At 55.2% G+C, this 25,714-nt stretch overlaps 1 protein-coding gene across 1 annotated transcript in view; it reads left to right on the top strand.

The window, feature by feature from the left end:
* Nucleotides 1-25,714, top strand: part of CLNK (cytokine dependent hematopoietic cell linker) — a 147,090-nt gene that overhangs the window by 71,923 nt on the left and 49,453 nt on the right. The window contains exons 4-8 of the mRNA XM_036018786.1: nt 7,128-7,156; nt 16,650-16,687; nt 20,436-20,577; nt 21,784-21,875; nt 24,413-24,458. Coding sequence (XP_035874679.1) covers nt 7,128-7,156; nt 16,650-16,687; nt 20,436-20,577; nt 21,784-21,875; nt 24,413-24,458 — 347 coding nt within the window. The remainder of the gene's footprint in view (nt 1-7,127; nt 7,157-16,649; nt 16,688-20,435; nt 20,578-21,783; nt 21,876-24,412; nt 24,459-25,714) is intronic.

Below are 25,714 nucleotides of genomic sequence, written 5' to 3'. Positions count from 1 at the left end.
CGAGCCCTCGGCCAGGTCTCACGGGCAAGGGACTGCGGGGAGCCACCTGCCTGTGAGGTTTCTCTCCTTTGTCCACTCGGCCAGACGTGGACTGACCGAGTGCGGCATCAAGCTGGCAGGGGTTACTGAGAGCGCGGAGATGCAAGAGCAAGCCCTGGCGGCAAGGGACTCAGGGCCAAGTGTGCAAGGTCGGAACAGGGGCTGACGCGATAAAATCCCTGGCAAGAGGCTGATCCCCAGTCAGGTCCAGCTGGATCAAGGACCAGCAATCTGATCCTGGGCAACACCCCGACACCTAGAGGGGTGGGGCTCTCCCTATACTCAGACAGAACCCCTCACCAGGGCCTGCAGGAGCAAGCTCTGTGCCCGAGGGTCTCCGGGTGCTGTGCCAGTCCTTGAATCCCAAGCTCCTCCAACTCACGTCCATCGCCAAACATTGGTTCAGTTCCTATGGGCCAGGCGCAAGGAGTGTTCTCGGGACCCTAAGGTCTGCTTGAAGAACTATTCTCCCCACGCAGAATGCATGCCTCTGGAACAGATCACTGGAAATAGTCCCAAGACCACATTCAAGCAAAGGGAAATTTGTGGCTGTTCTCAGCCTTCTTCAGTGTTTACATTAAATCCATTTAAATAATGTATTTTAAATCCATTTTTCTTATTTCTTGACAACAGCGAAAGAGGGGAGATGGAAGGGCTGCAAGCCTCCCTTCAGATGGAGATGGCTGCAGCAATTACATACATCAAAGCAATATTTACACTTGCATCTGGGGGAGAAAGGGAGAGCGGGCTTTTTTTTTTTTTTCCTGAAGCAAATTATTTCCGGATGTGTCAGAGCACGCTCAAGATATATTAAAAAGAGCAACAGACGATGTTTCTGCAACCTGCTCCAAACCGTTTATAAACTCAAGTTTAAAAAAAAAATCCCCATATATATACAAATCTCTCTACCACTGCATTTTTGTAATGAAAGTGTTATATGAATATAAATTAGTATTTGAGATCTATAAATCAAATCGCAGTGTCTGAAAACTATAGATTCAGGTCTACCGTCCTAAGTCCGTAACTATTAAGCCGATGTTCTCCTTCTTCATGCAAATTAGAATTAGCGGCGTTTGATGATGATGAAGGTCAGGGGCAGAGGGTGCTACAGGGAGGCAGGGTGCTGAGCCCATCGGGGCCGGATTGAAATCTCTGCTGACCGCTCAGGAGCGGGGCCACCCTCCCAGACCAGCCCAGCTCTGCTACAGCAGCACCTCGTGGGTTTCAGAAACATGGACAATGAATGAGCAGGCTGTCTTGTCCGCTACCGACTCCCTGTACCAGAAGCGTTCCTCTACTGGGGGACCAGGGGAGGGACCTCTGTCATGTGCCTGGAACGCAGTAGGTTCTCAGCAAATAACGAAGACTAACAGGCACCAAGTGCTCCTCAGGCTCCAGGCGCTGCTGCAAGTGCTCACAGGCGGTAGCTCACCAGGTGCTCACGATGCCAGGATTCCTGTCCCTTCTTAGGAGAGAAGGATGCTGCAGGCTGCGCAGGGCAAACAGCCTCCCCCGGGGCCAAGGAGCGGTTGGGGGTGCAGTAAGCAGGAGGCACATCTCGAATGCCTAACGCCACCCTGGCGCTCCAGTCCACTGCCCTCGCTGCTGCCGTCCCTCCCTCCGGTGCAGGCGCCGGCTCTCCCATAGGTGCAGAGGGTCGTCTACTCCGGTCCAGCCCAGTGCCAAACTCAAACAGGTGAAGCAAATGCTGAGCTGAGTGCTGGAGCCTGAAGATCATCCTAGACAATCACGGGGTCACACCTGCATCCCTTACCCATGACCCGTGCACAGCATGGAGATGAATGTGTCCTCGAAGGCCCCGTGGCATTCACCGGCCCACATCCCAGCACCACGGTTCCCCGCGTGGGCAGAAACAGACACGGGCTGGCGGACGCTTTCCCATCGAGCCCAAACTCGAAGCGGCAGCTGAGCGCCTGACCCGCACCAGACACCACGGGAGGCGCGTCGATGTGTACTTGCTCCTCACGGTGGCGCTGCGGGGACGGGGTCACTGTCCCCATTTTACAGATGCGGAACGAGAGCCTGAGGCAGGTGACGATCCCAGAGCCACGAACTGGCCTCCGCGGGACGGGCGTTCGGAATCTAAAACTGGGATCGGGCGCTATTCCAGGGTCCTACGCTCTCTGGGCCCTCCCTCCTGTCAGGACGCGGAGGGATTTCGTTGGCACTCAGCCCTCCGCGTCCCCAGGGTGCGCGTGCCCCGACTCCCCACGGTGAGGAGGGGCCGGTGCGCCGCCCTCCCCCCCCCCCCCACCCAGAAGACCGTCCGCATCCCCGCCCCGGAGCCTCGCAGTGCCGGTCCCACGGTGTGGCCCCGAACCAGCAGTACCAGCATCCCATGGGAGCGTCTTAAAATGCAGGTTCTCGGGCCCCGCCTGCCGATCAGAAACTCACGAGTTGGGGCCCGGGAACCTGTGCTTCATTACCTAAGCCTCCCGTTCAAGTCGGAGAAGCCTGGCTTTGAGCATCGTTGCTGAGAGGGCGAGCTTTGAGCCCGAGTCAGAGGCCTCTGGGCCCGGCGCTCGCTCTGCACCTCCCCACCGGCCTCCGTAAACGGGAGGCGGAGAGGAAGGGAGGAGGACGTGGGGACCAGATGGGAAGGGCAGGAAGGAGATGGCAGAGAGCGTCCTCCCCACCTGGGGGAGACCAGGGCACTGGGGACGGGGAACACTGGGGAGGAAGGAGCTCGGTCCACGGCGCGGGGAGGGGACAGACCAAGAGTGTGTGTAACAGATCCCGAGACGCTGTGCGGCCAGCGGGGACAGACCCAGCCGCGGGCCCCTCGGGGGCAGGGGACAGGCTGAGGGCTGGCCCAAGGTCACCGTCTAGCCAGTAGCTGAGCCGAGGTTCCCAGGCACGTCCTCACATTCCACAGGCACGTCCGTTTCTGTCCCCACTCCCAGTTGTTCTGTGACCGATGGTGTCACTTTGCACATGCGGATCCTTCCCCACGTATCACCTCACTGACTGTCAGGTTTTCCCTTCTGCCACTAACACCTGTGGCAGAGTCCATTCCAGGGGGACAAGGTGCAGGTGGCTGTAACTCCTCGGGGCCCCCGAGGGCCGGGCCTCCTCCTTCGGGAGCCGGCTTCGCTGTTCTGTCCTCTGCACTAGGAGGCCCCCTGCCGGGCCTTCCTGGAGACCAGACGGATGTCCCCAGCTGCCTGTCTGCTCTTGGCCTCTCTAGCTCTGTCCCCTGTCCTCCAGCTGCCCTGGGCACCCATGGCACTGAGGCACCCCTGAGAACCACTCATGCCCCCTCACCCCCTCCCTGGGCAGGAAGCGGAGCATCTCCTAAGGCTCTCTCTCGAGCTGGCAGCTGTGTGGGGGTCCAAAGAGCTTTCTCCGAGGCTGCCCCAAGTATCGTGTGGGGTCCCACCAGCTTTCCTGTGGTTGTCACTAGGGGCTGTGACACAGCAGGTGCTCAGTGCAGAGCCTCCTCCCCTCCATCTGCAAAGTCAGAGGTTCAATTCCTGGTCCCACTGGGGGCTCACGTTCCACAGTGTCTTAAAGTTGACACCAAGCCACTGCCCACCAAGAGCCGCCAGGAGGTGTGGATGGAGTCACTTAGCACAGACATTCAAGGACAGGGAAGAAGGGGGAACGAAATCCCAGGAACACTGAGTCCAGCAGCTCCCCGAAATAGCAGCTGTCTCACAAACGTGAGAGACGTTTGTTCCGAAGCAGTCTTTCTCGTTCGGGGGCAGGACTCCGGGTGAGACTCACAGCTGAGCCCTTCATCTGGGAGATCGGGGAGAGGGTGAAGTCACCCAGCCGTTTCCCGAGGGCTTTGCTGGCGCATTCTGGACCCGTGTGGGTGCCTGGGGAGACCCACACACACACAAGGGGGTGACAAGAAATTAGTCTCCGTGCCAGGAGCGCGACCCTGGAGACAGGACGGAGGCCCCTCCCCGGGGGACCGGAATAACACGCCGCCTAAACTTTGTTCCTCTGGGTGAGCAGGACGCAAGGGCACCCCGCCTGCTTCATGGGGGCTGGTTCTCCTGGGGAGCAACGGGGGAGGGGGAGTTTCATTTAGGACCTTTTAAAAATTAAAAATTTTTAAACATATTAAAGTATTAAGAAATATAAAGATTTTAGAATAATTCAGAAATTAAAAAGCCTTTATTGGTAAGGAGCCTTAAATATTGAAAACCACCAGCCTCTGGAGGTCAGCCTGGTCATTTTACATTCGGTGAACCCCTCCCCCCACAAGGGGGACACCCCCTCGACCAACCAGCGGGGAATGGAGAGGAGGACCAGCCTCCCTCGGGCCCATCTGCGGGGGAGAGCGGAGGGGCAGCTGCCAAGTTCTCACGCTGTCCAGCTGCGGCCCGGGTGCACACTGCCCAGCACGGATGCCGCTGGAGACAGGAAAGCCCGGTGCCTCCCTGTAACTCCCGGGCAGGAGGCAGCTCGCTCACACGCGGGCCTCGCTTGAGCCCAGGGAAAACACATCCCATCTCCACGAAGTTTGCAAGCCGCCTCTTTCATTAATCATCCCGGGCTGTCAAGCTCCACGAGTGTGAACACAGGAGGCTTTTCAGAGAGCTCGTCAGCGGCTCTCCAGCCAGACGGAACCGTGGAGTCCAGGACGCCTCCCGGACGGTCCTTCCCGGGCCCTGGGCCCGGGCGGCAGGTCCAGGCCCCCCTCCCACTCCCCCTTTGCGGGCCCTGCTGCAACAACACCGCTGCCCCTGCTTTGCTGACTCCCTGGGCCTGCACTGACGCGCATGGAGCCCTGGGGCACAGGGTCCCACGGGATGGGACCTGGGCGTGCGCACACCTTCGCTGTGGGACCCCGCCGAGTGGCAGAGCGGATCTGACAAGACACTTCCAGGCAGCCGTGTGGGCTGGAGGTCTACGCAGCCACTCTGGGCTTGGGAATAATAAGGGATTTGGAGTCAGACAAATCCAGCCGTGCCCAGAGCTGGCCGAGCCATATTGGGGAAGTCACTTCATCTGTCTAAGTGTTGGCTGCCCCCGCAGCAAGGGGAAGCGGTGCATGGGAGTCCAGCCCTGCCTTGTGCCCACCCACGGGTGCACTCCCCTCGGAGCCACCGTTCGGGCGTCAAAAGACCTCACTTCTGCCACCAGGAGTCTAAAAGTCGGAGCAATGAACTGGGCCACATTGTCTCCGAGGCACTTTCCGGCATAGTGCTCTTTGATTGTAAAAGCCAGGTGAGGCCAAGATAAGAAACGAGACGGAATCCTGACTTAAAGGCGGAAGTTCTCTCCAGGAGACAGAGAAGGCTGTGCCTAGGGTTCCAGAACCCGGGGCGCAGGCTGGCACACCGCCCACACCCGGCCCACTGCCTCCCGTTCGTCCACGGCCACACTCACAGGAAGCTCACCGTGCACGGCCTCAAACACACCATTCGCATCTCACGTGCCACGAGGTGCAGCCCGAGGAGCCTTCTGAGGCCTCCATCAAAGACCAAGATGTCATAGGAGTGGCCATGTGTTAGAAGTGTCAGAGAGAGCTCCCAGGCCCCAGAGAAATCACTGGCTCCTTGCTGGCTGGTTTACTGTTCATTTCTGCAGAATCGCAGGCAACTTGAAAGGGTGCCAAGAGCTAACCACAAGGGTTCTGAGAGCACGCAGCTGCAAGGTTCCTGCAAAGCCTGACTCCCGGCTGCCTCCAGGCCCGGGCAGGGAGTGGTGGGGTGGGGTGAGGGGAGCTGGTAGCCTGGATTCCCGGGCAGGCAGGCTGGTGTCAAATCCCTCACCCTCTGCGGGACAGGGCAAGTGTTGGGTCCTCTGAGTCCCCTGTTCCTTGTCGGCACACTCGGGACAAGAGGAGCTACCCCCCACACACAGGGTCACTTGGAGTATAGAATGGCGAGGAGAAGGCAACAGTGTGAGCTGGAAGCTGGACTCACAGGCTGAGGTCTCCTGGTTACCAGCGTCTCCCAGCTTTGTTCGCTGTTCTGCACCCAAAGTCCCCGCCACCAACCGAGCCTCATAAATATTTACATCTGGCATGCGTTGCGATGCTCAATTAATTGCTCCTGTGACGCACTTGGAGAGCCCCGGAGGAAGGCTGCGCAGCCAGGGCCCGGGTTATTAACAGCACAAACAAGGCGAGCTCACAGAAGCGACATCCTTCTGAGCGTCCCATCACCCCAGGGCTTTCCAGATCATCCCCCCAAGTCAGGGGGAAGGTGCTTCCAAGGGACACAGTCGGAGGGTGGCCGTGCTGGCCAGCCATGGGCCTCCCCGGGCCATGACAAAGGCCTGAACATATAACTTATTGCAGGAGAACTGCAAACGGCCCCAAACCATGTGAAAAGAATAATGACAGTCATACTGATAATTCAGTCTCACTAGTCATTGAGGACGTGGGGCGGGGAAAGGGTGCCAAGCAGGCCAAGTCGTCTTCAAGGACGGGTTTCAGGGCGGTGAGATGCAGGGAGACGGCCACGTCTCGCCCGCGGGTGGGACTGGGAACCGCTGCAGCCCGCGCGGAGGGCGCCCGGTGATTGACGTGAACAAGGGGTCAGAAGGCCCGCGTCGCTTGACCCCTCCGCGGCACTTGATGGAGCGTCTCCGTGGAGCGACTCGGCAATGAGGCTGCAGACGCAGGCCTGGCTGCACAGCGCCGCGCGGTCCCCCGCGGGAAACCCTCGCCAGACCCTCCCTGCCCCTCCAGAAATCACACGGCCCATAAACACATTTTCGAATAACAGTTAAAGATACACAAACGTGTTTTTAATGCAGAGAATGTGCAGAATCCTGCACATTCTCTCACGTTATGTTTATGCAGCTGCACATGCGAGCGTTCGCGCGCACCCTGACACGCAGGCGCCGATGCGGAGGGGGTTTACCCAAATGGCGCCTGTGGTGCTAGCTGTTGTTTTCTGCCGCACGCACTTTTCTGTTTTCTACATTCTCTGTCACGAGCTGTCACTTGAGGTCTAGAGCAGTACCAATATCAAGCCATAGTTCCAGAGGTTGACCCGTGAAACGGCCTCGGATGGCCGCCGCCCCTTTTGGGAAGGCGAGTGAAGGGCGCGGCGGAGCAGTGGATGGACTGGCGCTCACCTTGCTTCTCTCTTCTGCCCTAGGTCGTGGCCTCGAGCCTGCAGCGCCAACGGTGAGTCTGGGCCCTGATCACCAAGCGGTGGGAGCAGCAGCGCTGGCCTGTTACACTCTTCCTTCCATTCTTTTCTTTTTTCCCTTTGATAGAACCACTGGCCTGCTCAAAAATGACGGGAGCACCTTATACATAGCCTTTCCCGCTGGTGGCTCCCAGGGGGTGGCCTGGCCTGGGACTCCCTTGGGTGCTGGGACCCAGCCAAGCCTGGGGGGACCCTGTCTGTCCACCAGGGAGCCGTGCAGCCTCGAGCGGGGCACAGATCCCTCGGGCCTGACTTCCTCCCTCTGCAGAGTGGGTAGAAGTGGCCACTCCTGAGTGTTCGCCCCACTCAATTCGGTGTAATGGGTTTTCCCCAAAACACTCGCCGCGTGGGCGAGTGGATCAGAAACCACAGTCTGTGCTTCCCCTGCATCTCGTCTCAGAGCCTAGTCCCGGTACCCGGCGCTCACCCAGGGCCCCTCCAGTGTGGCTAAGAGGATGTGCTGTTCGTCTTGGAGCAGTAGAGTTTCAAGGAGAGTTCCCCAGAATTTCCCTAGAAAGCTTGTGGTTCGAGACTGCGACTGGAATGAGAGGAAAAGGAGAAGCGGACGGGAGGAAGGGTGCCCCCTGGAGGGGAGCTGTGGGAAGCGATGTGCTCCCGGAGGGAAGGTGAAAGGGGCCGAGGGTGCCCATCGGAGCACTGCGCCACCACGCGGCCGGGAGGAGAGTGGGGGGAAGTCAAAGAGAAATTGCGAGTGTGCACCTACATAAAAAAGCACCCCCCTCCAAGCCCACCTACAGAACATGCTTTTATCAAGCTTCCCGGTCCGGCCCTCACGGAGGTGGCGGGCCCTCACGGAGGTGGCGGGCCCTCAAGGGCAGTTCCCTCCAAATGGTCTCAAACACACCCGCTGCCACCGTCCACTCAGAGTCCTGGGGCGTCCACTCAGAGTCCTGGGGCGCTGCAGGAAACGCTGAAGGGGTGGCACCTGGGCATGAAGTCGCTGCCTTGTTGCTGCGGCTGGTGAAATGCAGACCACGGGACCTGCCCCCTCTCCCTCGGCGTTGCTGCCCCCCTGCCTAAAGGTGGAGAGAAGCGGACGGGTGGGTTCCCTGCCATCAACAACATTCTGGAGACACGAGCAAGGAAAAGAAAACACATCAAAACCCCAAGAACGTCCGTCGAGATACAGCTGCCCAGGCCTGCCCACATCCACTGGAGTCCAAACCCTGCCGAAATACTCAGCAGTGAAGCATGCCACGCCCCCTCCACACACACTCCCAGATCCCCACGCCCCGCCCCACGCCCCCGCAGCACGCACCTAACAGAGGATGTACCTGCTGGCGGACATAGGATTCTGCTGGTCACAGGGGTATTTATAATATTCCGAGGTACTTTAAATTGTGATTTTTTTTTTTGCATGGGATTAGTTGAATATATGGTAGGGCATCCCTAGGATAGAACACTATGTCGCCCTTAACAACGATGGCGTCGAAGTGGATTCACTGCCAGGGCTCCGTGGTGGCGTGCTGTTCTATGAGAGAGCAGACAGGAAAACAGCGCACACAGCCGACCACGTGTACACAGACGGTATCTCGTGTGTGTGAGCGCGTGTTCACATGGCTGCCTCAGTAGGGGGAATTAGGGTGACTTTCTATCTTTCTTCTTTCTTTCTTTTTTTGCTTATCTGTATCTTAATTTTTCTACAGAATGTATTTTTATATACTAAAACAATCTAGCATATATTTTTTTAAGATTTTATTTGTTTATTTTTTTTTTAGAGACAGGGGAAGGGAGGAAGAAAGGGAGAGAAACATCAGTGTGTGATTGCCTCTCGGGTGCCCCCTACTGGGGACCTGGCCCACAACTGCAGGCATGTGCCCTGACTGGGAATTGAACTGGCAGCCCTGTGGTTCACAGGCTGGCCCTCAATCCACTGAGCCACACCAGCCAAGGCAAATGTATATTTTTATAGACTAAAAACTATCTGTCCAGAAATAAAGAATACTCTGGGCCTAGAGAAGACAGAAGATAATTCAAATACGACAATCTTGTCAATACCTCTGTGAGGCTGATGTATAGAGAATGATCCCATGTGTTTCTGTAATAAACTCGGGAGTTTTTCTTCTTCCCCTAAATAAAGACTGGAATTGGAGAAAATAGGTCTAATTAGAAAGTGGGTCCTTTTGCTTTAAGTCACCATACACAATAAAAACCCCGATAATATTGATTCCACTAAACAGAGGACAAATTTCATTTTGTCCAGAAACTCTTGTTCTTTTTTGCTTTTTAGTTTTCCTAAAGAAAGCAGTCCTAAAGGCTGTCTGGGGTTTTGTTGTTGTTGTTGTAGTTGTTGTTGTTGTTATTGTTGTTGTTTTTCTTTTCTTTTCTTTTCACTTTTAAAACAAAAATCAACAAGGATTTTAGAACTAGAGGGACACCGTTGGGTATGGAATATGTGAGCAGCTAATGCCCCCTGCTGGCCCTTTCTTGACATTGCAACACCTGCATTAATTTAGCAGAGGCCGGTTCTCTCCAAGACGCAGCAGAAATTGGTGGACAAAGACAAACAGAAAAAAGTTGGCAGTTGAAGTGCTAGGAAAAGGTGTTTGTTTACCCGATTCTGGTAGGCACAAAGATTTCAAATCATCTCAGATTGGGAAACCCAAGCATTAAGAGTGTCTTCAAAATTCAGTGTGTCTCAGAATCACACGGTTAAAAACGCACACTCCCAAGCCCGAGCCGTGGCAGGCGTGTCCTGAGACCAGGAATCTGTAATTTAACAAGACAATTCCAACTCAGGTAGCTCGAAGGTAGTCTTTTAAGAATCCCTATTTGAAGCCAAAAGAAACGATCGAGATCATTCCCACCAAGAAGCCGCAGTCAAGCCTCTGGACAACAACAGTCTCAGAGAGTTTCATTTGAGTTCCTGGAGACCCCCCGACCCTGCAAAAAATAAAAAAACAAAAACAGAACGAAAAGCAGCTGCCATAGCTCCCACCACTCATTCATTCATCTGCCCGTTCGCTCCAGCAGTCCGTGGCAGCTCTTCATGGGACCGACACTGGAACTAGCTTTGGGTGCAGGTGCTTTTTTAAAAAAATGAAGGTAAAAGGTCCCAAGGACTCGGCAATCTGAAATGCTAAGGGCACACATCACAGGTGAGGAGATGAGGAGCTAGACAAGGGAACTGAATTTCCAAGAGCCACCCAGGGAGCACACGAGGCCTGCCCTCCCAACGCACCAAGAAATACTTCCCACGTAGCTATTTCCGTGAGTGCGGACTGTTTGTGTTTAAAGTGTACAACTCACAGCCTTTGGATCAGGAGACTGGGGTTCAGCGGATAAAACTGGAAGGCCCAAGAGGGCCAGATGGCTCGGCTGGTTCATGGCCAGATAAGTAGGTAGGTAGACAGACAGAGAGACAAAACATATACAGGGTGGGCAAAAGTAGGTTTACAACTGTGAGTGCCCAAAACACAGTTTATTTTTGTGTTGTTACTTATTATATTGTTTCTATATGAATAACTATAAGCCTACTTTAGCCCTCCCCTGTATATGCATGTATGTTATACTACATATAACAGACATATCACACATATGTGTGTAATCTACATCTCTCTCTATTTCTATCTCTTTCTCTCCCCCTCCTTCCTTCTCTCCCTCACTCTTGTTTCTCTCCTTCCCACGGAGAAGTCTTTCAGCCAAGGGTCACTGGAAGTCGCCACGCTTCAGTCAGAGGCAGTGAACCTGACCGTGAAGGAGTTCGCTCCTGCCTTTCCCTACGGCCGTAGACCGGTGGTCTGAAGGCTGGGGCCTGCCAGGGCACGGGGTGTGGACTGGCCCGTTCCTGCGCACGGTGGACGCTGCTGTCCTCAGACACCCGCACGTGCCTGAAAGGCAGCAACGGAGAAAGGCAGCTCAGGGGGCGGGAACGGGCTGAGCCCGTGAGCCTGGGGCCCAGGGGTTGCAGGCTGTCCTCTCACGACGCCAGCGAGTTCCAGGACCTGTGATGAATGGGAGAGAATGGACAGGAACTAACATGTCCCCGGCCTGGGCCAGGCCTTGGAGACACGCGTGTGATTTGGCGGCAGGGGAGGGTTTTACTGCACGCACTGTGCAGAGCAGGGAGACAGAGCCCGAGGGGAGTTGGAGAGCTCGGGAAGCCGTCAGGAGAGGAGAACCCAAACCCACCACACGGCACTGGGTACTGTGCCGATCATTCGGCCTCAGGGCTTTTGTTTTTGTTTTTCATCTTTAAAACGAGAAGGCCAAGCAGATGGTGATGGTCCCTGAGTCCCCGAGCCTCACAGCTAGAAGGGACCCCAGCTCGAGGAACCCTCTCGAAGAGGTGACAGGTGCCTGTCAGCAAAGGTGAATGTTGGAAAAACGTGTTTTGTTTTGAAAACAAGCACTAAATCTCGAACAGTTTCCTACCACAGACATGAGAGCAGCACATACTAAGGATCTGGATTGAGTGAAAAAGCTTTGGCCGTGACGTTGAACTTGAACAGACACGAAACACAGAACGCAGCAATTCGTTCTCGGGGCGCTGAGCCCGGGAGTTACGTTTTTTAACTTCTCAACCGCCCTTTGGGGCCGACACTGTCACTCCCCTTCTGCTCGCCCATCTCCGTTAACCCCGGCTCACAGGCTCGCCCGAGACCCCCCGGCCGGAAAGGGGCAAGGCCAGGACCGGAGCCTAGAACCCCTCACTCAGCGTCCATGAAGTTCAGGCTCACGCCTCCGACCAGAGGCTCTGCCATGGTGGCCGGTGACCTCCGAAGCTGATGAAACGGGAAAGGCTGCAGGCACCTTCAAAGACAAATCCCGAGCGCTAGACACCATGGAGGTCTGCTATTTCTCCTGGTGGCGGTCACGTCTACAGGCAGGCGGTCCTCGGGCTCCCGCTGCCCCTGACTTGTCCCTCGCCTGCACCGTCCTCACGTGGGTGCTGACCCATCACCTGGAGGAGCGGCACCTGTGCTGTGGCCGGCGGGAGAGGCAAAGGGAGGAAAAAGGAGTGAACAGCACACAGCTGTGTCCCTTCAGGAACTTGTGGCTTGACTTTTCACCTCCTTCATCGACCGAAGCTCGGGCTCATGGCCCAGTGCCCAGCTGATCATTGGAGGTTCTGGGACCGAGAAGAAAGGGGAAATGCGCCGGGGAGACACGCAGCTGTCTCTGCCACCCAGCACTCGGCGGTGGGCGTTTGGCACTCACCTGCTGCTCGCTTTTCACCGCAAACTACTGCGTGGGTCCGGCTGGCAGCCTCCAGAGTTGGAGGTGACTCGAACCCTCTCGGTACCTCTCTCCCCACCCCTCCCTCCGAAACCTGTGAAGAGAGGAAAGCAAACGCTGGTGTGATCAGGCACCGGTCCTGTGCCTCCGACGGCTTCAGTTCGAGGAGTGTTTGCGAGTGACAATAGCCGGAGAGGGTCTCTGCCTCCACGGCCCACCTTCTGACGGGAGGGAGCCGGAGCTGCCCGGCCAGCAGCTCCCCGACCGCAGAGTGTGCAAACAGCCCCCTGGGAGCTTGTGAAGGCAGCAGTTCGTTTATCCTGGGATCCGCTTTTCCTTCCCTCCTTCTTTTTCCGCACCCAAGATGAACACGGCCAGCCAGGGGACCTTAACTGGATGGGCACCGGCCACACGCCGTTGTCATGCCTCTGTGGGCACGAGGTGTCCGAGGTGATGGCTGAAGTCGGGGCTAATTTCTCTCTGCCTGTCAGGAAGGCCCCTGCGCTTCCACAGGACACACAGCACCTTCACGTCCCTCTAAGAAGGAACACTCAAGGGACCGCTGTCCCTCGGAAAAGACGTGGCCTGGAGCAGCGCGAAGTAGGCGTTCCCCGGGGCTCCCCAGGGCCCGATGCTGACAGGTGACCTGCCGCCGTCCCCGGAGCAGAGCTCTTGCAGGACAGCGGTGTGAAGTGCAGCTTCTCAAACAATGGCTCTCTCCCTGAGAAGCCGACCCGCCCTTCAGTTCCAGAGGACTTGAAGACTCGGAAGCGTTGGGGGTGCCCAGCTATTGGGGATGAGGGGTGCAGCAGGAGGAGGGCCCATGTCCAGTGCACTCGGCAAGGGAGGAGGTCAGGTGACCCCCGTTCCGGGGTGTTTCTGCTGCACCCCTCCCTGGAATTCACAGCCCACAGTTCGTTGACCGTGCACTTCTGATGCCCGAGAGCCTGGAGCCTCACCACTGCGGGGCGAGGCGGCGCCCCAGTCTGCAGCGAGGTACTGATTGGCTCGCTTTGCTCCCACACGCTACGGAGAAACTAAAACGACTCTATTGATCGGGGAGGCTCACATCTATCGTGCATAAACTACAAACATTAGCAGTTTTAATAAAATACAGGCTGTTTCTTGCCCACATCACAATCCAATGTGGATCAGAAGAGGTCTTTCTCCAATAGCCTGCTTTTGCCCGGTGGCTTTTGTTATTCCTGAGGGCTTTGGGGTACTCTCTCTCTCTCTCTCTCTCTCTTTTGCTCTCTCTGGCCGGCCCCTGAGAAAAGAAGAAGAGCGTCCAGCAGGCCAGCCTGGAGTGGACTCCGTCACGTGCGCCTCATCCCAGCGGCCACAGCGCCCACCACAGCCACCCGGTGCGAGGCCGCTGGGGTGTGCATGCCCGCTGGGGGCTGGTGAGCACACGGCACCCTCTCCACCACGGCAGGGACTTGAGGTGGGGAGCACTGGGCCCGAGCGATGCTCCCCCTTGATTTTCCCCTGAGACTGGTGGCCGGGGACAGTCCCCTTGGGGAGACCACGTGTAACATACACTCTGACAGCAAGGGCAGAGCTGAGGGACAGCACAGGCCAAGTTTCTGGGACGGAAGGAGCTCGTGTCCCCAAGGGACCGGGAGAGGCTGGCTGGCCCCAGCTCTGTGAGGAAGGGGCTGGAAAGACAGGAGACTGAGGAGGGGACAGAGGCCGGGTGGGGCTCAGGGCCACTGCAGGGAATCTGGACTGTATGTCGTGGGCCACGGGCGATGCGAACTGACCCGCAGGTTTAAAGCAGGCCTTTTACAAGGCCCCAGCCCGAACGCGGCGTTGTTACACAGGCGGAGAGGAACTGCGGTGGAGAGAGGCAAAACATGACGCCTGCCCCCCCAAGACGCACAGCATCCACTCACAACAAAGAAGTAACCACATGCTCCTGGTTTTTATAACGTTCTTGTGTCGCGGTGAGCGAGACAGGAAATGAGTTGCTCTGACAATTCCGTCGTGTCGCAGAGGCTGGCAGTGGCCAGGGGAAGTCCTGGGGGGCGGGGGCAGGGCGAGGCGAGGGGGCGGGGCTCCAGGCAGGGTGACTGAGGACCCAGAAGTGGCATGAAGCATATTGGGGGACCCCAGGAGAGTCTCTTCGGCTGGGAGAAGAGACCCCGGCTTTCCGTGGGGTGTCAGTCTAATGACCACGCTGCGTGAGGACAGTCCCCTGAGCTGACATTCTGTTACACCCCGACTTCGACCGGGGAGCCGCTGTCTGAGCTCACCGGGGCCAGGGCAGGTCCCCCATAAACCCCGGGACTGTTTGCTCCTTCCCGGCCAGCGGGTGTCTAACAAACGGGTGATCTTACTGCTTCAACCCCGGCCATGCGCCGGTACAGATCGCTGCTCTGAAGGGCCTGAGAAAACGGTGGGTTTCTTTTCCCGGGATCTCAGGGCCGGTGTAATGGTGCTGGGACAGGCAGGTGTCCTTTAGTCCCCCAGGGCGGTGCCAGCTGCTAGTCCCACCACCAGGGGGCGCTAGGACTGGCGCCAGGCAAGGCTCTGCTCCTCCGAGCAGGAGATGAGCTGGCTACTGGGAGCACACTCCCCAGGCCCAGGTCCGGCAAATTCCACGTACCGGGGTTCCCACCGAGTCCGACTCCCCGTTCACTTACCCTCTACCCCCCGCAGAGGCCTCGGGCATGCTGGCACACGTTCACAACTGGGAACGCCGTGTTTCGGCATGGTAAGAGAATTCAGGGTAAGAGGAAAAAACGTTTTAAAAAATGATGAAGCCAGACCAAGAGGGAGAAATACCAATCACGGTCCTCTGACACCCCCCAGCCGCAGGGCAGGCCTGACTTGTGCGCTGAGACGGTTAGCAGCCGCCGGGGGGGGGGGGGGGGGGGGGGGGGGGGGGGGTAGTGTGATGTCTCATGGGATTGGCGTTTTCCCTCACACCAAAGCAAACCAATTCCGAAGACGAAGACGCACACTGCTTCTGGTCCCGAAACCTGCTGGAAACTTCTCACGTGCGCTAATGAAGAGAATGTGGTAAGAACATTTCCCGCTTATATTGGTCCTAATGCAGACTAACAGCATGAAACTGCAGGGCAATTAAAGAAAATTCGTCCATGCAGAAGAAAGGAAAAAAAAAAACCCTGCAGGCCACGGGAGCAGCCCTCTGCTGGTCTGACCACCTGGGGGCAAAAGGCACAGCAGAACACCATGCCCTGGACCACCCTCAGGCCGCCCTGCGTAGAGCAAGTCCAAGTGACGGAGCGGAGTGTTGAGAAGCTTTAACTGAACTACATTCATTCAACAAACGCCTACTAAGAATTCATCTGGCCCTGGCTGGTGTGGCTCAGTGGGTTGGAGCGAAGTCCCGTGGACCACAAGGTCACAGGTTCAATTCCCAAGGGCGCACGTCCAGGTTGCAGGGGTGGTCCCCGGCCAGGGCGTGTACAAGAAGGCAACCAAACATTGATGTTGTCCACACACACACCCCTACAATCCTCTCTTTCCCTAAAACAATGACCAAAAATGTTCTCAGGCAGATGAGGATTTTAAAAATAACAAAAATAAAAGAATACCTGGCTGGCATAGCTCAGTGGATTGAGCTCGGGCTGCAAACCAAAGTGTTGCAAGTTCGATTCCCAGTCAGGGTACATGCCTGGGTTGCAGGCCATGGCCCCCAGCAACCGCACATTGATGTTTCTCTCTCTCTTTCTCTCTCTCTCTCTCTCTTTCTCCCTCCCTTCCCTCTCTAAAAATAAATAAAATCTTTAAAAAATAAAATAAAATAAAATAGTAAAGGAACTCCTCAGGTCAATACTGAACCTTGTGCCTGGAGCTGGGGATAGGTGGGTAACTAGAGGGGACCCGCCCACAGTGTGTTCAGGGAGACAGGTATGTGGGCAGACAGTTGCCCATGCAACCAGCCCGCGTGCCATCGGGGGAGAGGGTGAGGAAACAAGCCTCCTCATTGGCTGAGATGCTGCTGGGTGCACCTGACTCCTGGTTGGGGGAGGGAGGAGTCTTCCTCTTCCCGTGAGAAGGTGAACCTGCTGCAGAAAGACGGAGGCTTCTTACTTTGGGTTCAATTTTCTTGCTTTCTTGCCCACCGCCCCGTTCTGCAAGAGCGGCAGAGAGCGTGAGAAGTACAGGAATGTGCACTTCATTTTCAGCAGCTACCGTCAAGAAAAATCAGGTGACGTGAGCACAGGGTTTCTGGAGAAAAACAAGGGTGCAGCCTTTTCCGTGTTTGGCGTTAACATTTTGGTCTATTTGTGTTGGCAGGCCAGTTCCAGGCTGGTGATGACTCTTCCCTCCATTACGTAAGTCAGCCACGCCCCTAACCTATTTTCTCCGTCTTGGAGGTTTACAGAAAGACTGGCTTTTTGTCAAGGGGGGTGGTGGATTAAAAACAAAGGGAAAAAAATTTTTCAAAATGTGTAATTTCCTGGCAGGGCCAATGGTACGTCAAGGCTTGGGTATAACACGGCATGTCAACTCCTCAGCTGTGCAGGGGAGACAGAAATGTGTACCCATGGTCAAGGTGAAGACGGGGTGAGGTGAAAGCACGCACACAGGCCGCCTGCCAGAAAGCGAGTGATGAGCGAGCGCTCCCCGGGGCCGGCTGCGGCGGGACCAACTTTTCAGAAAGTGGCCTCGTGATATTAACTAAGCAACGGAAAAATGTCCATTTTCTTTGGCCCCATAATACGATGGCTGGGAATTCAAACTAAGGAACTAACCTAAAATTCGGATTAATATTTAAACACACTCATTTATATTTTATAATACTATATCTTAAACGGCAGCTCGCTGGAATCATACTAAATATTCAATAACATAAAAAATAGTTGAATCTGTTGCATTCACATTACGAAGCCATGGACACTACTGACAGGGAATCTTAATGACTCTTAATGAGAAAATTTATAACAGAATTCGTTTACCCGATATTTATAAATAATTTTGTTAAACTGTGCATGTGTATTATTTAAATAGTTTTAACCTGCATATCTACAGATGATAGATGGGTAGAATAGACTGGGTGGATGGATGGATGGACGGACAGAACGTGCCTGTAAAATAATTGGGTCTCTCCTGTTTGAAAGTCTTCTTTTAAAATCTAATTAAAGCTGCGGGACGTCACCCCAAGACACACACCGTCAGTTGATCACCAACTATTTTATTAATTTTGAGTTTTATGGGTAAAGATTACTGGATGTTTGTTAAGAGCCTCTGAGGTAGGCAGAAAGTAGTAAGTAGGCTAATAAATAAATAGATGTAACTGATTATAATTAAAACAAAACTCTGTCTCTTTCCCTTCCCGGAAAGCAATACACTCAAATATTTCTATTCTGTCCTGTGGGCAGACGGCGGGGTCCTGCCTGGCTTCCCGTGGAAAGGGCGGGGCTGGGGGAGGTTGGGGGCGCTGTCCCTCTGGGTGCCCCCACATGCCCTGCCCCATGAAACTGAGCAAGGCAGAGAGCTCTTCTCCACTTTACCTCAGGGAGACTTAACTTCTTCCTTCTGCCACCACGCTCTCCCCTTCCACCTCGTTCCTGCTCCTGGGGCACCATGTGGGTCCGAGGTCTCGTGGGCCTCGATGTTAATGAACTTGCCCCTCATAGCCTGCCCGACTCCTCGGTTCATGGAAGACTCAAGGCTTGCTTTGCCTGCTTGGGGAGCACCTGGGTGGCCATCAAGGTGAGCGCCTTGAAAGTCAAAATTGCCGTCTGCAGGGGCCACCGCCTCTTTTGCGGTGCCCCCGGGAGAACTGAACTGCATTCTGCACCCTTGCGTTACATGGGCGGAGCTGCTTTTAATCCACAGTGGAGCCCCAAAGGCCTTCCAGACGGGGGCCTGGTGAGTAACCCCCCCACACACACACACCATGCTGTTGTGTGCCTGGAAATCAGACCCTTCGAGTAACCAGTAACAAACTGCATAGACAGAGTGACAACAGAAAAAGCCACACGCTCATGGGCTTGCGGCCAGTAACCAACACACCCAAGAATATTAGAGAACTAGAAAAGTACGGGAGAGCTAGAATCTAAACTCAAACCTGTCTGATCTCAGGTCCTTCCCCTATAATAAAATCCCCTTAGAGATGTTTCTGCTTATGCAAGTGGAATAAGGTACCCAAAGCACCTGGCAGGTACGGAGTGCTCAGCCAGAGTACAAGGGACTTTAAGGGGAGGAGAGAAATGCAGGACTGGAGGTCTCCCCTCACCTGCCCCTCCCTCTGACTGTAGCCGCTACCATGGGGGTCTCAGCAGTCATGTTTGCAGCTAACGGTTAGCAGGCGCTGACATCGGCATTTCGCTCAAAATGTGACGTGGGGTGGTCTCACTTAAGACACCTCCGGCTGTCGGAGTGGAGTCACGCCATGACCACGTGTGATGCTATTCATTCCAGCGGGTGTGTAGGTCCATCTGATTCAAAAATAAATTTGAAGTTGCGTTTCATAAGGATATCTCTATCACTAGATGAATTGCAGCATAAATTTAAAAGTTTGAATTATATGCCTGGAAAGGATTACACCCTAAACTTAGCGATGCAACAAACGTAGATTAAGAATCCACTGTTTATGCAAAAGACCCAGATGGTGTGAAGGCTACAAAGCCATCACTTTGATTTTAAGTTTTCGGCTACTGACTGGAACATAAATCGGGGGCCCAGGGGAGCCGTTCAGGTATCCCCGCCCTGTGCCCTTCGCGCGGCCCGGATGCGTGGATGGGGAATGAAATGCTCTCTGCAGAGTAGCCAGACAGGGCCTGCACCCAGGCTCACCCCATTTGGCCATTGATGTCCGATTAGAAGTCAAAAGTATGGATGCCCCCACACAAGGAGCACCCCGAATGCTCTGCCCTCCACTTTCAGGGGGCAGGACAGTCGTACCAGCCTGGCGCTGGATGCCAGTGTGGGCGTGGCTCCACCCATCTGCGGCACCTACGCCCCGCTTCTTCCGTGTGAGTTAAAGGAAGATAAAAGTTCGTTCCTCTGAAGGCCAAACTGGGGCACGTGCATAAGGATCCCCTGGGACTGGGCCTGTTGCTCCTGGCTGTGCCTTAAGGAATCTTAGGAGAAACTTGAGATGCCACAGAGCTTCCCAGCACGAGTCCCAGCCTGCTCCAGCCGCAGCCCCTCCCTGCGGCCACCCGCGCCCCCTGCCGGTGTTCACAGGGGAGGGTGCAAGACAGGACCGATCAGCGTGCCGGGGGGCCACCTTCGCCTTTCGCCTGGAGACGACTCGATCTGCTCCTTCTGAGCTCTGGACATCCCACGACACCCTGCTCAGCTCTCTCCAGACGTCCGCATTATATTGACCAGCGTGACGCCCGCTCATTTCTATACGCGGGGCAAGAGGCGAGCACTCTGAGACCCAGGAGGGGAGCAGGACCGCCGGATGGCGGCGTGCGAGGCACACACGGTCACTGAGAGTAGATTTCCTGCCCCCACGTGACGCAGGGCGGGCTCCGGCTCCCGACAACACGTGGTCACAGGTTCCAGAACCTCTGGGACGACCACACGTCTGTGGCGGCCGGGTGCCCAGGAGTCCTGCTGTTCCCGCGTTCAGGCTCAGAGCTCGTTACCAGGCACAGAAATGCAGCTGAAACCTGTGGGGTGGTCGTGTGCCTGCCCACCTTGCTGAACTGTTCGCTAGTTCCGACACTCCTTAGGGGGGGTTCTTTGGGATTTCTTCTGCAGATGATCATGTCACCTGCAAACAGACCCCCTTTCTGCTTTTGCGGGCTCATGTGATTACACTGGGCCCAGGCAACAATCCAGGACGATCTCTCTGGTTCAAAAACAGTTAAACAATTTTAATTACATCTGCAATGTCCCCTCACAGCGCCACCTAGCTAGTTTCTTGACTGAACAGCAAAGGGTGGGACTGCTTGGGGGCGTCATCAGAATTCTGCCTACCGCAAGAATTTCACCACCCCGGGCCCCAGACTCTTGCCTCCCGCCCAAGGGGCCCCGAGCCACGCCCCGAGCTAGCACCTGGCCTGTAATCGTGACGGTCAGGGCACCTTCCCCGGACTCACTCACATGTTCCCTCCCGCACAGGAAACGAGCTTCCCTGAAGTCCTGGACGCGGCCCCAGGCCCCACGGATGATGACTACGAAGCGCCCGGGCTTCCCGTGGCAGGGGCGTGGCAGCTGATGAAAATTCTCCCCGCCAGGCCGCTAAAGGAATCGGAATACGCAGGTAACCGCCGGGGTCTGAGACCTGCAAACGCAGCAGCTCCAGCCGCGCGGGGTCTGAGTTCGGGTAACTCCAGGTCACCGTCCGGCCCCCGGGAGCGCTCTGGAGGTGGAGGTGACCTGGAGCCAGCCGGCCCTGTGTGGAAAGCAGGATTCGCAATCACTGACCTGAATCCAGAGGGTTCTTCCGAGGGTGCCGTGCATGAGGAATGTCGCGCTCCCACGAGGGCGCTGGGGTTGGCGGGGCTGGGTGACGACTGGTTATTACCGTCGTGATGGTCTCCTTGAGCCCTGGGAGCAACGGCCGAGCATGGCAGAGGGCAGGCGGGCCGAGAGGGGGCGACACGGGAGATGTTCAGACAGTTTGCGCCGAGGGGCGGAGAGTGAAAGGAGACCTTCCTTCCACTCGGCCGATGCGTTTTGCGGGTGGCCGGCGTGCGAGTGGCAGGAGGGCGTGGCAGAAATGCCCAGCTGCTCCCGAGGGTGGGGGAGCTAGGTCCACACCGGCTCCGCCTCTCTCTGGTGGGGGAGGGGGGAGCGCATCGGGCAGCCTCAGCGGGTGCTGGGAACCTGAGTGGAGCGCACTTCTGAGAGGGAGAGTGGGGGGGTCCGGGGTGCCTGGGGTCCCAACCCACTGGAGTGAATCCGTGGGAGTCTCTTGGAGAGAATCGCCTTGTCAGTGGGACAATATTCCTTAGTTCGTTCCACTCCACAGGCATTTCCTGCGTGTCCACTGTGTGCTGGCCATGGCGTTGGGACTGACCAAGGGGCACCAAGACCCCAAAGCCTAATTCCTGGTCCCAGGAAGGGCACAGCCGAGTGGCAGGGAGAGAGAGATCAGCAGATAAACACGATAGAACGTGTTCGGTGTATTAAACAGAAAGGAGAGCCGGGGTGGGGGTGGGCATGTGGGGACCCAGAGGGGTTTTCCCACGAGGAGATACAGCCCAGCCCTTGCAGGAGGAGGAGACCCCCCCCCCAGGGGCTGGGGATGAGGATGTTCAAGCCCAGGCATTTACAGGTATGGGCCAAGAGGAGGGGTTTCTCTCCTCTGCGCCTCAGTCTCCTCCTCTGCGAAGCAGAAGTACGATTCCACGCCCCACAGTTTGGTCCTGGTGACTCAGTGAGTTTGCAGAGGTGCAAACATTTTATAAATCGTAATGCCCTGAGGTGGTGAAAGGTGCGACTTTAATTTTTGCTCTTTTCCCAGACACGCGCTGTTTCGAGGACGTGGTGGGCCCTCCCCTTCCCTTCGACGGCACGAGGTCGCTCCCTGCAGAGGGGCCAACCTGGAACATGCAGGTGAGGCTGGAGGACATGAGTAAAGGCTTGACTATGTGAGCCAGACAGGCAGAGGGCGCTTCCTGGCAGCCAGGAGACCCCAGCTCTCATTCCGAGGCGTCTCATTAGGGTCGAACGGTCGAGCTCATGTGACCGGTGGGGCCCCCCGGGGAGGAGAGGAGAGGATTTTCCATGAGCCAGCATCGGGCTTCCGCATGCCTCTCATCCACCGCTCATCCGGCTATCCACGGCAGAACTCGAACTCAGGTCATTGTGATAATACATGACACATCATGTGGCCCAGGTTCTAGGCCCAACACTGACTGGCCACGGCCAACTGTGACCACATCCACAAAACAGAAATAAAAGTCCCCCCCCCCACCACGCTTACCTCCAAGGCTGATTGGAGACAACAAAGATTATCTGACGGAAATATCTCACAAATGCAAATGCTCTAAACACGTATGTAGAACTTTGTTTTTAACAACACTTTTGCTAATGCTTAATTGCCTTGATGCATAAACACGTAAACTACACATTAATCGCCCCTGTGGTTGCAGGGCTCTCGGCCCTAAGGTTTGGGTGTATTTCCCACCAATATTTTCTACGCAGACATATTTTATACAAGGGAGTCTTGAAGTATAGTATACACCTGATTGTCATTTCCTTTCACATTATCGGTATATTCTGGTTAGAAAACAATTCCCCATGTGATAAACATTGATAAGCAGAATCTTTATAGCTATACCCCATTATGGAATTTTTAATTATTTTCCTTAACCATGGAGTGAAAACACTGTAAAGGCTTTTAGTGCATATTGTGAAATTTCTGTCCTCAACACTTATTTAATTTACTGCCCTGGCTGGTGTGTCTCTATGGATTGAGTGCTGGCCTGTGAACCAAAAGGTTGGGGGTTTGATTCCCAGTCAAGGCACATGCCTGGGTTGCCCGCCAGGTCTCCAATGGGGGGCATGTGAGAGGAACACAAATCAGTGCTTCCCTCCCTTCTCCTCTCTAAAAATAAATGAAACATCTTTTAAAAACTTATTGAGTTTACCCACACAGAAGCCCTGTGTGGGGAAGTCTACCACATCCAACCAAGACTGGCTGTTACTTTCTAAGTCATCGCTGACTGATTTCACTGCTCCTTTTTATTCTTATTATGTGCTCCACATTTCTTGGTGGATGTGAACATGCTTCTGCATACAGCACATTCTTCCTTGTTATTGTTTCACATCCTCTGTTTAACTCGAGGGCTTCTGTTAATGTTGACGAGGAGAGGAAGTTACAGATTTTACCAAACAATGTCACTGACACGGGACACACCCAGGAGAGACTGGGAGGGCAAGACGGGGGTGAAATAGCGACCTCCTCTCCTTTGCCCGGGCGCCACAGTCAACTCTGCAACCGCTCACTGGGCAAACCCACTCAAGAAATGCGTGCCGACGGCCGGCCGGGGACCGGACACAGTGATGGGCTTCGGTTCGAGTGTCCCCGCTCTTGTGAAATTTCCTTTCTAGTGCCAGGGACCCGTCCTAAATACAGGCAAATAAGCAATAGACAGTTCAACAACGTGTCACGAGATAAGCGCTTTGAAAAATGGTTACAGCCAGGGAAGGCGAGTTAAGGAAGGGCTTTCTGAGTAGAGGCTGGAATAAAGGAATGACGTGGAACCCTCAAAAGAGGGTTGCCCGGTGAACACCACCATCCGCACGTTCAGAGCTCCAGCTTTTATGAGCTCTGTCCGTCTGGTCCGGGAGCCCTTGGCTGAGTTAACCATCATAGGCCCCAGTATTGACCGAGGCTCGAAGGCTTTCAAAGGCTTGGGGTACCGTGACACTATGGTCACCATCTTCTGCACCCTCATGTCTAGCGACTGTGCAGCCTCAGTAGTTCATTCATGCCTGTGATAATAGTAATGGTGACAGCCAGCCACTGTTACGCTTACGTGGCGCCAGTCCACTCCCTCTCCTAGGCACTCTGCATGATACGTGTCCTGGAACCCTCCCTCCCTCGTGAGGCATAGGTACTTTCACTGCCTCCATTTCACAGATGAGGGCACTGAGGCTCAGAAGGTTCCCGTCTCGTGGCTAGCACGTGGTGGGGGCGAAATCCCAGCCCAGGCATTCCAGAGAGGCCACACGCTGATCTGCCTGCACAGCTGCTTTCAGTGGACTTGATCCTGCATACTCGTCTTCATAGTAACTCAACGACGTGAATCGTCTAAGTATTTCCCCTATTGTAAAATGAAAAAATCTAAGGCTCCCAGTAGGCTAACTGCCTTTCCAGAGTTTCACAGCAGTGAGAGACGGGGTGGATCTCAAGTCCAGGAACTTTTATGACAAACACCACCCAAGGCCACCCCACCCATCTCCGCCAAGTGGCACGCGTATCTGCACACACCGGCTGACTGCCGACCACACACACGCAGTGGTCCCCACAAACGATGAGTCCGGGTCCCTGTATCCCTGGGGACCTGACCGCGCAGAGCAGTGGGACGTGGGACGGTGTCACAGTCACAGCCTCAGAGCTCATGGTGCCCTGTTTCCTTCTCCAGGTGGACAAACCCATTTCCAAGGACGTCGGGAGCCGGCACGTGAAAGGTAAAGTCGGTCACAAGCTTTGGCATAGAAGTATACAGTTCTTTGCTTCCGAAATCTCCCTGCGTTTTTGTTTCTGGCCGTGGAGTTTCGTAAACGAGGTGATCTATTGAACTTTCATCTATCGTGAAATGACTAATTTTAGAAAGATTGTCACCCATCTTAGGCTTTTTTATCCCCTTACTGCACTGATGAAGAAATGGCGAAGACTCATATTCCGTGGTGTGCAATTTCAGAAAGAAATGATGTGAAAATATATGGATTGTGTGAGACACATAACTAAGTTAGTTTTCTAAGTATACTGCCAATAAAATCACGGCCAGATAAAAATCTAATTTTAAATTGTCGATTAATTAATATGAAAACAGATATTAAAGCCTTAGGCAACGCAACTCAATTTAGAGATAAAGGCACAGGTAGGAGGCAGAAGGGAAATAATCAATTTCAGCATTGCCAGAAGCACAGACAGAAGACAGTGGAGAAGAAACTCAATAGGATTGTATCCATGACAGCTTCTCCCATTGTTTCCCCGCCTTCCCCCATCGGACTGTGTCCAATCAGAGGAGAGGGACATCCTGTCATTTACATGTCCCGGCCATGGAAACTCACACCAGAGTTTCTTTCACGGGCAAGGGTAACAGTCAGGGTCTTAAAAGGACACAGATGGCATAGTCCAATTAGGGCAACTGAAGGAAGTTTATTCATGAAGGACCCATTCCCCCAGGCGTGTGGGCGTTGGAGAAGGACGGGGATGGGGCTCAGAGCAGGGGCCCCGCCACCCCCAGACCCAGAGCATGTTTGCTGCGTACGTCCCTCTGCACCGCGATTGCAGAGGCCTCTTTGACCATCCATTTGCCCGTCCATATGCCTGTTCAACAGCTAAGACAGTTCTGATCCCAATTTCCACGTGTGGTGTGGGGGTTTGCCCCCCGCACTGACACCACCACGCTATATCGGGCACCAGCTGGGGGAACTATGTGTCGGCTCAGCTGTGACCCTACCTCCCCAGGTGTGACCTGAGGTTGAGCAGGTGACGGGCCCCGTGCTACGGGGCCCCCTCCAGTCTCACGTCCAGGTTGTCACCCACGCTGCCGACCCCCTGGCTATAGATTGGAGGTCCCCACGCCCCGGTGCCTTGGGCTGGATTCATTTTCTAGCATGGTTCACAGAGCTTAGAGAAGTATTTTACTCCCCAGAGTACTGGTGTGTGGTAAAAGGATGTAACTCAGGCACAGCCAAGGGAAGAGATTCCTAAGGCG

This window comes from Phyllostomus discolor, chromosome 1 (genome assembly GCF_004126475.2).
Source record: "Phyllostomus discolor isolate MPI-MPIP mPhyDis1 chromosome 1, mPhyDis1.pri.v3, whole genome shotgun sequence".
Lineage (NCBI taxonomy): Eukaryota > Metazoa > Chordata > Mammalia > Chiroptera > Phyllostomidae > Phyllostomus > Phyllostomus discolor.
The sequence above is the reverse complement of the archived record's forward strand: the minus strand, read 5'-3'. Positions and strand labels throughout refer to the sequence as shown.